Source organism: Salmo salar, chromosome 02, assembly GCF_965601325.2.
Source record: "Salmo salar chromosome 02, fSalSal1, whole genome shotgun sequence".
NCBI lineage: Eukaryota > Metazoa > Chordata > Actinopteri > Salmoniformes > Salmonidae > Salmo > Salmo salar.
In genome coordinates this window covers 44,655,848-44,670,784 of record NC_138292.1, presented here as the reverse complement: position 1 = coordinate 44,670,784, position 14,937 = coordinate 44,655,848, and the positions used below count along the sequence as shown (strand labels likewise).

At 44.1% G+C, this 14,937-nt stretch overlaps 1 protein-coding gene across 2 annotated transcripts in view; it reads right to left on the bottom strand.

Annotated features, from left to right (window-relative positions):
* LOC106583607 (nuclear factor of activated T-cells, cytoplasmic 1) overlaps nt 1–14,937 on the bottom strand; it is a 71,190-nt gene that overhangs the window by 23,714 nt on the left and 32,539 nt on the right. For both annotated transcript variants that reach the window (XM_014167982.3, XM_014167993.3), the window contains exons 7-8: nt 11,628–11,683; nt 9,169–9,301 (exon numbers count right to left, since the gene is read on the bottom strand). In XM_014167982.3, the coding sequence (XP_014023457.1) occupies nt 9,169–9,301; nt 11,628–11,683 (189 nt within the window). The remainder of the gene's footprint in view (nt 1–9,168; nt 9,302–11,627; nt 11,684–14,937) is intronic.

The window sequence follows — 14,937 nt, the reverse complement described above, 5'->3', positions numbered from 1 at the left end:
GAGATGTTTCCACCATTTCCTGATTAGTTTGGACTGACAGTCATCGCACACTAGGTTTCCTGGCTGTGCGATCAAGATCAGTTTTCATCTTTCGGAGACTGACCATGACGTGTGCACTATTTATTGAATATTTAAACATATCCTCCAGTTGAACACACACGCACACACACACATAAAGACCCAAACCCTAAGGAAAAGATGAAATGGCCCAGTTGCTCTAAGAAAACCCTTTATAAACCCCCACATGCTCTGATTCTGCCACGAGTACTGTGACACAACTAGGATTGAATTAAGACACCCAGATGAATAACAAAAAGCTTCTGAGTCACAATACATGCACTGTCTGTTGCTATTTCTGCACACAGTTAAATGTGTTAATGGGTGTGGTTAGTGTTTGATGCCAATCATAAGTGTTTTGGCAAAGTCTGAATCACTCTAAATGTCTTCTGACACTCTATTCGGCCTACTAAATGTCTTATGACACTTGATTCAGACTACTAAATGTCTTCTGACACTTGATTCAGACTACTAAATGTCTTCTGACACTATTCAGACTACTAAATGTCTTCTGACACTCTATTCAGCCTACTAAATGTCTTCTGACACTCTATTCAGACTACTAAATGTCTTCGGACACTCTATTCAGACTACTAAATGTCTTCGGACACTCTATTCAGCCTACTAAATGTCTTCTGACACTCTACTCAGCCTACGAAATGTCTTCGGACACTCTATTCAGCCTACTAAATGTCTTCTGACACTATTCAGCCTACTAAATGTCTTCTGACACTATTCAGACTACTAAATGTCTTCTGACACTATTCAGCCTACTAAATGTCTTCTGACACTCTATTCAGCCTACTAAATGTCTTCGGATACTCTATTCAGCCTACTAAATGTCTTCTGACACTCTACTCAGCCTACGAAATGTCTTCGGACACTCTATTCAGCCTACTAAATGTCTTCTGACACTCTATTCAGCCTACGAAATGTCTTCTGACACTCTACTCAGCCTACGAAATGTCTTCGGACACTCTATTTAGCCTACTAAATGTCTTCTGACACTCTATTCAGCCTACTAAATGTCTTCTGACACTCTATTCAGCCTACTAAATGTCTTCTGACACTCTATTCAGACTACTAAATGTCTTCTGACACTCTATTCAGCCTATTAAATGTCTTCTGACACTATTCAGCCTACTAAATGTCTTCTGACACTCTATTCAGCCTACTAAATGTCTTCTGACACTCTATTCAGACTACTAAATGTCTTCTGACACTCTATTCAGCCTACTAAATGTCTTCTGACACTCTATTCAGCCTATTAAATGTCTTCTGACACTATTCAGCCTACTAAATGTCTTCTGACACTCTATTCAGCCTACTAAATGTCTTCTGACACTCTATTCAGACTACTAAATGTCTTCTGACACTCTATTCAGCCTACTAAATGTCTTCTGACACTCTATTCAGCCTACTAAATGTCTTCGGACACTCTATTCAGCCTACTAAATGTCTTCTGACACTATTCAGACTACTAAATGTCTTCTGACACTCTATTCAGCCTACTAAATGTCTTCGGACACTCTATTCAGCCTACTAAATGTCTTCTGACACTATTCAGCCTACTAAATGTCTTCTGACACTCTATTCAGCCTACTAAATGTCTTCGGACACTCTACTCAGCCTACAAAATGTCTTTGGACACTCTATTCAGTCTACTAAATGTCTTCTGATACTGTATTCAGCCTACTAAATGTCTTCGGACACTCTATTCAGCCTACTAAATGTCTTCGGACACTCTTCAGGCTACTAAATGTCTTCTGACACTCTATTCAGCCTACTAAATGTCTTCTGACACTCTATTCAGACTACTAAATGTCTTCTGACACTCTATTCAGCCTATTAAATGTCTTCTGACACTATTCAGCCTACTAAATGTCTTCTGACACTCCATTCAGCCTACTAAATGTCTTCTGACACTCTATTCAGCCTACTAAATGTCTTCTGAAACTCTATTCAGCCTACTAAATGTCTTCGGACACTCTATTCAGCCTACTAAATGTCTTCTGACACTATTCAGACTACTAAATGTCTTCTGACACTCTATTCAGCCTACTAAATGTCTTCGGACACTCTATTCAGCCTACTAAATGTCTTCTGACACTCTACTCAGCCTACGAAATGTCTTCGGACACTCTATTCAGCCTACTAAATGTCTTCTGACACTCTATTCAGCCTACGAAATGTCTTCTGACACTCTACTCAGCCTACGAAATGTCTTCGGACACTCTATTCAGCCTACTAAATGTCTTCTGACACTATTCAGCCTACTAAATGTCTTCTGACACTCTATTCAGCCTACTAAATGTCTTCTGACACTCTACTCAGCCTACTAAATGTCTTCGGACACTCTATTCAGCCTACTAAATGTCTTCTGACACTATTCAGGCTACTAAATGTCTTCTGACACTCTATTCAGCCTACTAAATGTCTTCTGACACTCTATTCAGACTACTAAATGTCTTCTGACACTCTATTCAGCCTATTAAATGTCTTCTGACACTATTCAGCCTACTAAATGTCTTCTGACACTCTATTCAGCCTACTAAATGTCTTCTGACACTCTATTCAGACTACTAAATGTCTTCTGACACTCTATTCAGCCTACTAAATGTCTTTTGACACTCTATTCAGCCTACTAAATGTCTTCGGACACTCTATTCAGCCTATTAAATGTCTTCTGACACTATTCAGACTACTAAATGTCTTCTGACACTCTACTCAGTCTACGAAATGTCTTCGGACACTCTATTCAGCCTACTAAATGTCTTCTGACACTATTCAGGCTACTAAATGTCTTCTGACACTCTATTCAGCCTACTAAATGTCTTCTGACACTCTATTCAGACTACTAAATGTCTTCTGACACTCTATTCAGCCTATTAAATGTCTTCTGACACTATTCAGCCTACTAAATGTCTTCTGACACTCTATTCAGCCTACTAAATGTCTTCTGACACTCTATTCAGACTACTAAATGTCTTCGGACACTCCATTCAGCCTACAAAATGTCTTCTGACACTATTCAGACTACTAAATGTCTTCTGACACTCTATTCAGCCTACTAAATGTCTTCGGACACTCTATTCAGCCTACTAAATGTCTTCTGACACTATTCAGCCTACTAAATGTCTTCTGACACTCTATTCAGCCTACTAAATGTCTTCGGACACTCTACTCAGCCTACAAAATGTCTTCGGACACTCTATTCAGTCTACTAAATGTCTTCTGATACTGTATTCAGCCTACTAAATGTCTTCGGACACTCTATTCAGCCTACTAAATGTCTTCGGACACTCTATTCAGCCTACTAAATGTATTCTGACACTCTATTCAGCCTACTAAATGTCTTCTGACACTATTCAGATTACTAAATGTCTTCTGACACTCTATTCAGCCTACTAAATGTCTTCTGACACTCTATTCAGCCTACTAAATGTCTTCGGACACTCTATTCAGCCTACTAAATGTCTTCGGACACTCTATTCAGCCTACTAAATGTCTTCGGACACTCTATTCAGCCTACTAAATGTCTTCTGACACTATTCAGACTACTAAATGTCTTCTGACACTATTCAGCCTACTAAATGTCTTCTGACACTCTATTCAGCCTACAAAATGTCTTCGGACACTCTATTCAGCCTACTAAATGTCTTCTGACACTATTCAGACTACTAAATGTCTTCTGACACTATTCAGACTACTAAATGTCTTCTGACACTATTCAGCCTACTAAATGTCTTCTGACACTCTATTCAGCCTACAAAATGTCTTCGGACACTCTATTCAGCCTACTAAATGTCTTCTGACACACTATTCAGCCTACAAATTGGCCATCATAAATGTATTTCTTTTAATAGTTACTTTTTACTAACAAAGTAAGAATAAGTAAATCCTGATGAAGGCGTAATAATACTAATAAGCATTTCTACTTCCATTGTCTGAATAAATGAGTGTTTTGATCAGATGAAAAACCATTCCTATCGTAGTGTTATGATGTTATTATTGTTGGGACAGGACGTAACTGAGAGATTAATTTTCACTCCTCCAGTCTCCGTTGGGGAGAGATGAGCTGGTGTGATTACCCAGTGGGAAGCCTATTTACGTCAGTCTTGTCAGAGGCACAGGGCCGGCCCATCTGTCTTAGAGGCTCCCTAGGTAAGGTCTGTATCCTTAGGAAAGTCCCAGGATGACACCACCATACACTTACTAGGGAATATCATACTGGACCTTGTAACAGGCTCTCAATACCCCCGAGCTGGGTTCACGCTAGGTCTAGTATTTGTTTTCTGTTTTCTATACTTTAGCTGCATTTGATGAAGCTTGCCTATTGCAATGGAACCAATGGAATAGTGCAAAAAGTGTAAACCCTACATACATAGTAATACATTGCATATTTAGCAATCTGATTTATTCTGTAAACCAAGGACAGCTTCATAGTCTCACCGTCTCCCACTTTTCCTGAGACTCACACGCTCTGTCACACATTCCCCTTCTCTTATCTGCAGAATGAGAGACAGAGGGATCCTTTGAGGGATCCCTCTCTTCTCTCCTCCATCCAGCTCTATTTGTCTCCCCCATTCTAACCGATCATTCCTCAATCTGTCTCCTGCCCCGTCTCTCTGTCCACGCCTTCCAGCTATCTGTGTGTGTGTCCCTCCAAACACACACGCTGCCCCTTCCCAGTTCCATGGAAGCAGATTCACCCTGTGAGTCCCACCCCCAGCTGGCTTCTATTTCCTCCCAACCTGCGGGTTATGGCCGACAGACAGTTTACGCTCTGCACATGTTTTTCTCCCCATCTCTTAAAGTGATCTGGCCTCATCGGAGTATTTATTAGGAACTGGTTTCCTCCCAGGGATGGGGGTGAGGGTTCGAGGACGGGTTTGTGGGGTGTTGAGCACAGAGGGCCTAGGCCCGGCAGGTTGTCGTGTGAAGGGAAGAGACAGCCGGGCAAGAGGTTTTTCTGGGATGCACTCTGATTCTCATTACGATTGGCTGCTCTGCTCTCAGAGTGGAACTATGGAGTGGATGCTCTACTGTCTCCATAAAAGACCTGGTCTGATTGCACTGTGGAAAGACTGTGCCCAATGCATTATATCTAGGGTCCTGAGTTTTTCCTGACCATGTGACCTGACTAAGAAAAACTCCAGGCCCTCGTTTTAGCAGACGACCACCAGGGCCCAGAGTTTTTCCCGGTCAGGTCATGTGGTTAGGAAAAAGTATGCTAGCTGTATCTCTGATATTCAGAATGGAGCAGGTGGTGCGTCATGGTGGTAGTCATCAACTCACTGGTGTCTAATTCAGTACGTCCCACTGTGGTCACAATCTGGCTGACGGCTGGTGTCCTAGTCTACGTAGGCCATGTAAATGTGTGTGCGTGTGTGTGTCTGTCACTGTCCTAACTTGGAAACAAGGAAACGTCTCAGTCTCCAGTTTGGTTAACATAACACATCTTTGGGGAGAAGTTCACGGGCGTGCGGTTCGTGAAGTTTTCATGTACGCGTGTCTCTCTTGTTTCTTCTGAACATACCCCTCTCTCTCTCCTCCCTCCCATGTCTCAGACCACAAACCTACGGCCAGGAATCAGCAGCAGCCCCCGCTGGTGTTAACAATAGAACCCGATCTACAGCAGGAACCTCCAACGGGAAATGAACGGCATTCCGAGAACTGACTTTGGTTGGGCTTTCGTCAGCGCCAGCTCTGTTGGCGTTTGTTGTTTTATGTGGTTCCGTGAAACTGTTTCTTATTTAAAGGAGAAGAAAAGGACGGCGTGTCACGTCTTCACTCACACAAGAATGATTTGGACAAGAGCTCGGAAAAGAAAAGCAACACTCACTCACACACACACACTAGGATGTAGACAAGGACACTTGTGCTGTATGTTCATCGCAACATCGGATATGTGGTGATTTATACAAACCATTGCTGCTGCCAACAGCACATTTTAGAGTCCACAAAAAGGAATAACTTCAGAGTGACATATTGCTTACATTCTTGGATCTTTCTCCTCTCAAATTGTAACTCATGATAATGCACTTTCCGGACAAGCTTATTAAGCTTTAGTCATCAAATTCATTGGACTAACGTGACATTGTAAAGGAAAGTGAGGACAATGAAGAGCATTTTGAGAAACACAAAGACAATAAAAGCAATTTTCATAAGACAATCTACATTCTATTGTTTGGCATCAATATGCAACGGCATTGCTACCATGCTAACTGCCCATTTGAAAAACTCCCTGTATGAAATTTGGAAGAATATTCCCGATAACATCTGGAATAAGCAACGGTTCAAATCTGCTACTCCTTTCTTGCTTGTGTAGGACAAAACAGGCCTACGACAGCCTTGTCATTCAAGCTTATCTTGACCTGTCAAACCTGGCAAAGACTCAATCGTTTCCAATCCTCCAGACTGCATCTGGTAATAATATCTGTACTAGCTCTGAGAGGCGTGACTAAACCAAAAGGGGAGATAAGAATCAGATGATGTTTACACGACAGAAACAATGCCTCTGCCGTGAGATATGACTGTCCTATTTATAAGATGGAGAGGAAACGATTCAAATACATATTATCTCTTGTTTCCTTACTTGGGCATTTAGCTACGCCGTACATGTTTGAGGTGCTACAGCGAAAGCTTTGGGCTGTCAACAGGTTCAATAGACCTTTTCACACACTTGTCCAATTATGTTTTCACATGAATGAGTAGAGAAAACATCACGTGACTCCAGTGGAAAATACAAGTTGTTTTCAATAGCGATCGGTGGACAGCAGATTGTTTGTTTCGTCCTTCACACTTTTTTTCAAACAAGCAGGGCTATTTTAAGTGCCGGTTTTATCTTTTTATAGACGAGCACACACCCGAGCGTGAACGAGATGTTCTTTTTAGAAAGCATAATTGACGACCACGACTGTGTTTAAAGTGGGCAGGAAGCCCCGCTCAGATGGGCGAAGAAGGAAGAGATGAGAACAACCTCTATGTAACACACACACACACACACCCCCCTTACCTGCCCACAGTGCTGAGCTGGCTCTATCTACGTGTTCAAGCACTCTCACACAGTGAAACCCTCAAAAACAAACAACCAGGTTTTCCTCTCCTTTGCCATGTATATATCCCTGTTATAATTATCCTCAATGTGACTTAGAGATCTGTTTGCTTTGATGACAAGCTGCATCTGATCTTGGACGGATATAATTAGGGCTTCTCTTTTACCTCGGCACAGTTGAATCAGCTCTGCTTGCATTTTACAGAAGACGCCACTTCACCCAGACACGTGCCCATGGGCAGGCAGACATGGATTCAAACTAGATGAGTGGTAAACTCAGGGACGTTCAGGGACTACGGATGGAAATTAGCTCGGTAGCGAAATGCGCCACTATTGCTACTCAATATTATCTGAGCTATTTATTGTCGCTTGTTGACTATCGTGTTGAATAAATGATATTTAAGCGTTAAAGCCCGAGGAGGTGTGGTATATAGCCAATATACCACGGCTAAGTTTATAATAGCCTTATTGCTATTATAAACTTGTTACCAATGTAATTAAAACAGTTTAAAAAAAATTGTAAACCACAGCTTTCAGACAATCAGCATTCAGGGCTCAACCCACCCAGTTTACAATACATGGATAAATATCAAAATAAGAAATAAGAAGGTCTGGTGAACCACAGCAAGTGGATTTGACTGGGACTGGAGTGGCACATTATGTTCCGTCATAAAGACACTGCCACTGCTTGTGTGGTCCCCACTGCAATCTAGTTCATTTGGCATCGTAACAGAGAGCACACCCCATTCGTCTGTTAATTGGATCATGTTGACTCTCCGTGAAAATGACTTGAAGATGCAACGGTCAAAGCGTGATACGTCTTCTCCTTGTACAGCTTATCTCCTTGTCTGTCTCCCCGGTTCGTACGGGGCTGCCAAATATGGCCAGAGTTTGTCTGTCCTCAACTCCCACCACCGCTCGCTCTGCTAGGGTCAGTCACCCCAAAATGTCCTGTCTCTCCCTCTCTCCCTCTCTACTCCCCCCTCCTCACCTCTCCCTTTCTCAACCTCTTTCTCTCTCACTCTCTCGTTCACTCTCATGCTCCCATCAACCGTCTCCAAATAGGGCCCTTTGTTCGTTGTCAAGGTGGTGATGCGGTCTCTCTCTCTCCCTCTCAGAGTCCCGTCCAAAGGCCTGAATCATTGCTTCTTATCTCCTCCAGGCTACAATAGCAGCGGGTGATCATTGAAGTGTTTAGGGAGTCTTAAAATCACATGTTGTCAGTTTAAAGGTGAAGGCTGCCTTTCAGCACTACTGGACCTGATTCTTCATTTAACATGGGGATATAAAGAGAGAGAGAGACATTTGAAATGTCTTTATTCTTTTGGAACTTATTCTTTATTGTTTATTTCACTTTTGTTTGTTATCTAGTTCACTGGCTTTGGCAATGTTAACATGTGTTTTCCCGTGCCAATAAAGACCTTAACAATGTTGCTTCTAGCAGCATCAATGGATTCCAATCAATATCAATGTGTATATGCATGAAACATGGATTTGGCAAATGTACATTTACTCTGAGCCCAGAATGAGAGGTACAGTATTTACTAGCTGGTGATGTAAGGCTGTGAAATGACTCCGAATCCCAATAACTTCTTCCCATTCCAATGTGTCAAGCCAACTATACATGTGGAGACCGGGGGGGTCATGTGAGCGTGTGGTGCAGAACGTGAGCTGTGTGCGATGGATGTATCCATGAGTGGTGTGTGAGGTCGACGTTTCAGGGATTGACTTCTCAAACGTAGCGTCAACATAGCCCAGAGGCTCTGTCAGCCAACCCTTCACACCTCATCACTGGAGAACGCAAGCTCGCAACCAAAACCAACTCACATCTTCTGCTTCACTTCTGCCCTCGCTCGACAGAGCCTGTGATGTGGCGGTGTCAGGCACTACCGAAGCCACAACAGATTGTGTGTGTTTTTGTAGAGCCAAAATGATTTAGGAGGAAACACTGGAAGGTATAATGCATGAGCATGTACGACCCCTTTATAAGTTATCAAGCAAAACTAGCAGGGATAATAAAGTGAGGAGGTAAACCTGAAGGTTTGTGGGGTTACCGTTTGGGGAGAGGTAGGTGAAGCGCTGGTATTGGCTCCTCTTTCTCTTGCCATTGCAGACGTAGAAGTTGACCTGCACTGGGCTGGATATTCTCTGGTTCCTGTAGGGTGGGATCTCCACCACCAGCACCGTCTACAACACACAGAAACAGCACAGAATGGATACACTTACGAACCCTCCAGGCGCACTGTAGATCATATGGCAGGGTGAAGATTTTAGTTTGAACTTCACAAGCTTAGGCCTACAACCCCTTTCAATGCTCTTTTAAGACACAAACATAACTCCAAGTGTACGTAAGTGTCAGCTCATTAATTAGCAGGTATGCTTGTTTCGCTTTCAGGGAACCCTGGAGGAGTGTTCTGAACACGCTTTCTGAGCTGGGTCTTCAGCCCGATCTGGATGGGCTTAGCATGACCCCCAGAGTGTGTACCACGCCCCTGTTTGTGTCTGTCTGAAGCCCTGAGGGCCTGGGGTTTGAACCCTACCTCTGGGGAGGGATTTGGGGCTTTGGCCTTGTTTTCACAGCCCCTGATCAGCGTGTCGCTCCAGGCCCAGGGTGAGACCTCTGTAATCCTGGACGGACGTGAACTTTGGAGGCTGCAGAGCAGGGGTTGAGGTGCATGACAAAGGCGCCATTGGGACATGACTGAGTGTCTGCCTGCCTAGAGCCTGTCCGTCTCTCTCTCTCTCTCTCTCTCTCTCTGGAGGCCGGCTCAGGCCATATGGTGGAGGAGCAGAACAGGAAGCCATTCCCAGCATATTTTGTGGGGTCTGTGTGTCTGTTCATAGGCCAGGTCTGCACCAGACTGACGGGTCAAAGACAGCACAGACACAGGTGTTGATGACCCCCTACCATCCCCCTCTCCTCCCATCCTCCCACACAGTGAGCAGCGCGATCCAAACAGGAATAATGAAAACATATGGCAGGCAGAGCATGGGTGACCTAACCGTGGCCGGTGGCAGCAGGGGAGAAAAAGCCAGCAACACTGTGGCTTCTTTGTCGGCACACCAAATAAGCACACTGTACTATTTGTCTTTCACCTACCTAACCTAGCCCAACCCCTCACTGTAATGTTCCAACATGTGGGACTAGCCTTAACATCAGCCAGCCCTTAAGGCCAATTAAACATCGAAGTAATAGAGAGGAGGCCGTATTCAACACTCCTGATGTAACAAAGCCGTTCACCTGAACGTAAAAACACATGACAAGAAAAACAACATCACCATTGAAATGCCGCCGATTTGAAACACATGTTCCACGGCCGACGGTTTATTCTCCAGCCCTGCAATTGTCAATTACAGCAGTTCGTTTACAGGGAGACAGAGGGATGGTGAGACCCGGCGGATGAAAGAGAAGAGAAAGGGAGTGGGGCATGGATGATTAGAAACACATTGTCGTCACACACCCTAATGTGCACCCGAAGACACAGACACACACAGGCAAACACACACTCGCGCAGACCTTACTAGACTCTCCTCACCATAAGTATTTCTTCACTTGTAGCTTTTCTATGATACGTACAACATTTACCGTCCCCTCTGACGAATCCCCTTTGCCTTGTTTTTATGAACAGAACGTAGGCCTAAATGTGTGACTGGGTATCAGTAGAAAGGTGCGCTGGTTAATTTTCTCATTACTTCTCTCGTGAAAACAGCAGGTAAAAAGGGAGGGGGATAATCCACTCTTGGCTAGGCGTCAAGCAGAAGGCCGAGCTCTGACAAAGTATTTTAGCGCTCCTCCACCCTGAACCAGAAGTTGAACAGTGAACTAAATGTCTGGTTATGCTGGCTGAAGTGGTTGGTAGGGCAACTGGGCTTGCATCAGTATTCATTAGGCAACAAACTGAAGAAAATGTACTGAAACTGGGAGGGACTACCTAAACTTGTCCAATGAGAAACAGACTTTTTGGTTTCCCATTACAAAGTGGTTTGCTATGGTGTCCTCTTTTGAATATGACCTAGTAGAGAGAAGTGTGTGCACGCGTACACAAGTGTGTGTTGGCGTGCACGTGTGAATGTGTGTGTTTATTGAGGGGTGCTTGTTGATGAGGAAGCAAGATGCTCTAGGTGCAATCACTCTGTTTACTCTGTCTGCCGATGAGGACAGAGAGAAAACGTGTGAAAATTCCATTCAGGATTGCATGGACTAATCAACACGACTAATCTCTCTCCTTGGTAATGTCTTAGCAAAGATTACATCAGCAAAGTGAGTAAGGGGAAGCGAGGGAGGTGAGAGAAGGGAATACAGGGGGAGAAAAGAGAGAGAGAGAGAGGGAAAGAGCGAGAGAGCGAGAGAGAGAGAAACAGAGAGGGAGAGAGAGAGACAGAGAGAGGTAATATAATGGAAGAGAAAGATGCATAGAATGTATGACTGAGCCAATTTACACTTTCAATCTTAAAAACAGGACTACAACTAATAGAGTACTGTATTTTACTGAAAACACTGAGGACTACTTACAGACTTGAAGGAGTCCTTGTCAACTTTGGCTTCTGTCTCCCATAGGTGGTGTCCATCTATAAAAAAAGGACAACAGAAAATATGACACCCTACATAATCACACACAATATAATTGCAAAAACGAAACTTACGAACGGGAAGCATAGAAATGGCGCACATAGAACAGATCTACTGCTTCTTAGACTTGCTTTCGATGAGAATGACAGACCTATAACTCCAATTTCTATGTGAATTTGGTCGGATCGGCCAAAAAGTGACATATTGCAGCTTTAACTCTGCTTCATAAACGCCTTTTGTTCGTTTCATCTTGAGAGTGTGTTGTGGTGTCAAGGTCTCCCTGTCATGCAATGAAAGCCCAGGGATCTGCGGCAGCTGCCGGGAATCTGTAGCTGTAGAAGTTCTCTCACATTCTTTGGATCTCTCTGGGATTTCATGCCACACCTTCGCGAACAGACACTCGATGCTCTGTTTATACAATCAGGCCCAAACCACAGCATATTTTCTTAAAGCCTGTGACTCATTAGTGGCTGTCAGAAATAGAAGTGACAATATCCAGCCTTTGTGTGTCTGTGTCACTGCCAGTGTCTGTATGTGTATGGCACTGCTATGCTGGCTGGCAATATAGTTTAGTCTATGACACTACCATGCAGTGTTGGCTGGCAATACAATTGTGCCAGTGTGTGTCTATGGCACCGCCCTGATGTCTATGGCACTGGCTGACTATATCATTCTTTGTGGTCCTAATTTAACAAGGACTGTGAGATATGTGTGAAGTAACAAAGACTAAATATGTTATGGCCATTGGGCAGCTGAACTAGTATAACTGAAGAGCCAAGTAATAAGACTTGAGTTCTCCGCATCAAATTGTTCTCCCAAAGTCTTATTTTTCACAATGCAAAAAAGGGAAGAAAAGATCCCAGTCATGCTTGGCCTGCTATCACTCGTGAAGAAGGGTGGAGCTGGGGTTGGGAGAGAGCTTAGGAGGATGGAAGTCACCATGTATCTGGTTTCCAAAAGCAATATTAAAAAGAGGAAAAGAGAAGAACAGACATTGAAAAAGATCACAGACAGATGTCTTTATTTGGAGTTCAGGCAGAAGTGAGAGGAATTAAGAAAGAAGAGAAAGATGAAGTGAGTAAACAGACAACTGTGATATTTCAGTAGGGCGACTAGTATGCCTATATGACTGCGATGCTATGTGCAGGTGATCATGATGTACCATGGAACTAATATGCTGGTCAGGCTGTGAGATGGGAAAGGGAGAGACAAAGAGAGTGAGAGATGATAGGGAATGCTCATTCCTCATATTACATCTGGGGAACTAAGAGGGAATCTCGCCCGCCCCCCGCACTGGGACTCACTCCAAGAGGGGAAACCTTAGACGTCAACCCTCCACAAGTAAACATGTTTTTCAGGCTTCTCTCTCGCTCTCGTTCTCTTTTTATCCATTTCTCTCTCGCTCTCATTTTCTTTCCCCCCTCTCTCTTCTGCTCCCCCTCTTTAACATTCTCTTTTGATTCTCACCTAATTTTCACCCTCTGTCTTTTCTACAGAAGCAGAAATGAAACAGACACTCCTACTCTTTTAGAAATAGTTCAGCAAGATTAAACAAAAAATAACAAAAGCAGTCATTTCCCCCTCTTCTCTCTCTTTCACCTTTGCTGAATCGCGAGACAGCCACGTATGTGGCATGCAAACCTTTTCAAGTCAGAGTGCCGCCGGACTGAACCACAAAACATTACGTTCTCTCTCTCTCTCTCCCTCTCTCTCTCTCTCTCTCTCTCTCTCTCTCCCTCTCTCTCTCTCTCTCCCTCTCTCTCTCTCTCTCTCTCTCTCTCTCGCCCTCTCTCTCGCCCTCTCTCTGTGCAACATCTGCAAAACGCTTCCGTTCTGTCAACGGCACCGCCCCTCCCTACTTCGCAGAGCCCCCACCCACACACACAACCCCTCCCTCCATCTCCGTCTCTACCTCGGCCTCCTCCTAAACTCTCCCTCTATCAGACTGGTCACAACACAGAGCAGTGGTAGTAGGAGGCATAGCAACTCCCTATACGGATCAATGACAAATGCACTCAACACATTTACACCAAAAGATTTACACACACGCGCGCACACGCACGCACGCACGCACGCACGCACGCACGCACGCACACACACACACACACACACACACACACCTTTGTCTCAAGTAAAGTCCTTTTGGGGAAAGATCAGCCAGCTGCCTTTTACTGTGTCTAAACTGGTGGGAAGAGTCCAAAAGACTCACATAGTACAGGAACACACAACAATGGACCTACTGATGAATGAAGCATCATCAGGACACAGATGACAGGGAGGTTTAAACAGCCTAACAACAACACAGTCCCTATGTTTATTCTATGATTCATATAATACAGTGTATGCTGCCACATGACTACAATAACAATAACCTCCCGTTTGTTTTCTTTCTCTACAGCAACTGCTTGGAGATTTGGTTAATGACAGGAGACACAATGTGGAACGCCACACAGGACGGTGGGACCACTCTGGTGTTTATTGAAGAACCCTTCTTATCTGGCCTCTCTTACACGTGTCCCTGCACTGACCTGTGGTTGGTTTACACCCAAACACAGAGAGACAGAGAGACAGAGAGACAGAGAGAGAGAGAGAGAGATAACTCTCCTCCTACTAAAACATAGGGAAGGGGGCATACCAACAACAGAACAACAACTTCCACTGGCCAAAGAATGTTCACTTTGGTGGTTTTGGGAATGGAAAATATGATTTGCCCCGACTTAATTGCAGAGGCACTCGTGAAACAAGCCAGCCTTATTTTTCGACTTTTGTCCTTCCCAGAGATAATTTCGGGGGTGTATTTTTTCTCTCTCTATCCCTCTTTCCTGTTTATATAATACAGTCAGTTATCAAATTTGTCAAAATCCTGCTGCCACCTGTCTGACAAAAAAACGTGAGTAAATTTGGAGCCAAAATAGCAGGCAAAACCGCATGCCAAACAGGGTCCATCACACACAAGACCAGGGGTTGTCTTCTGTTTCTCTAGGACGCCTGGTACCTGCCAGTCCTAAAACTGTTGAAATCTGTCAACAGGATGGTAGGGTGGGAAAGTTAGGGGATCCAGGAAGAAGTGGGATCGAGGGTAGAGGTGCTGGGCTGGGGGTAGACCAGACTTCTCTTTCCCTGCTGTGGAGCTATATCTGTGCTGTATGCTCCAGACCTCAAAGGCACAGCTCCAATCACACCAGATGTAAAAGCTATCCTGCTCACAAGGGAATTCCCTCCCTCCCCTCTGAGTCAGAGTGTAGGCTTTCCC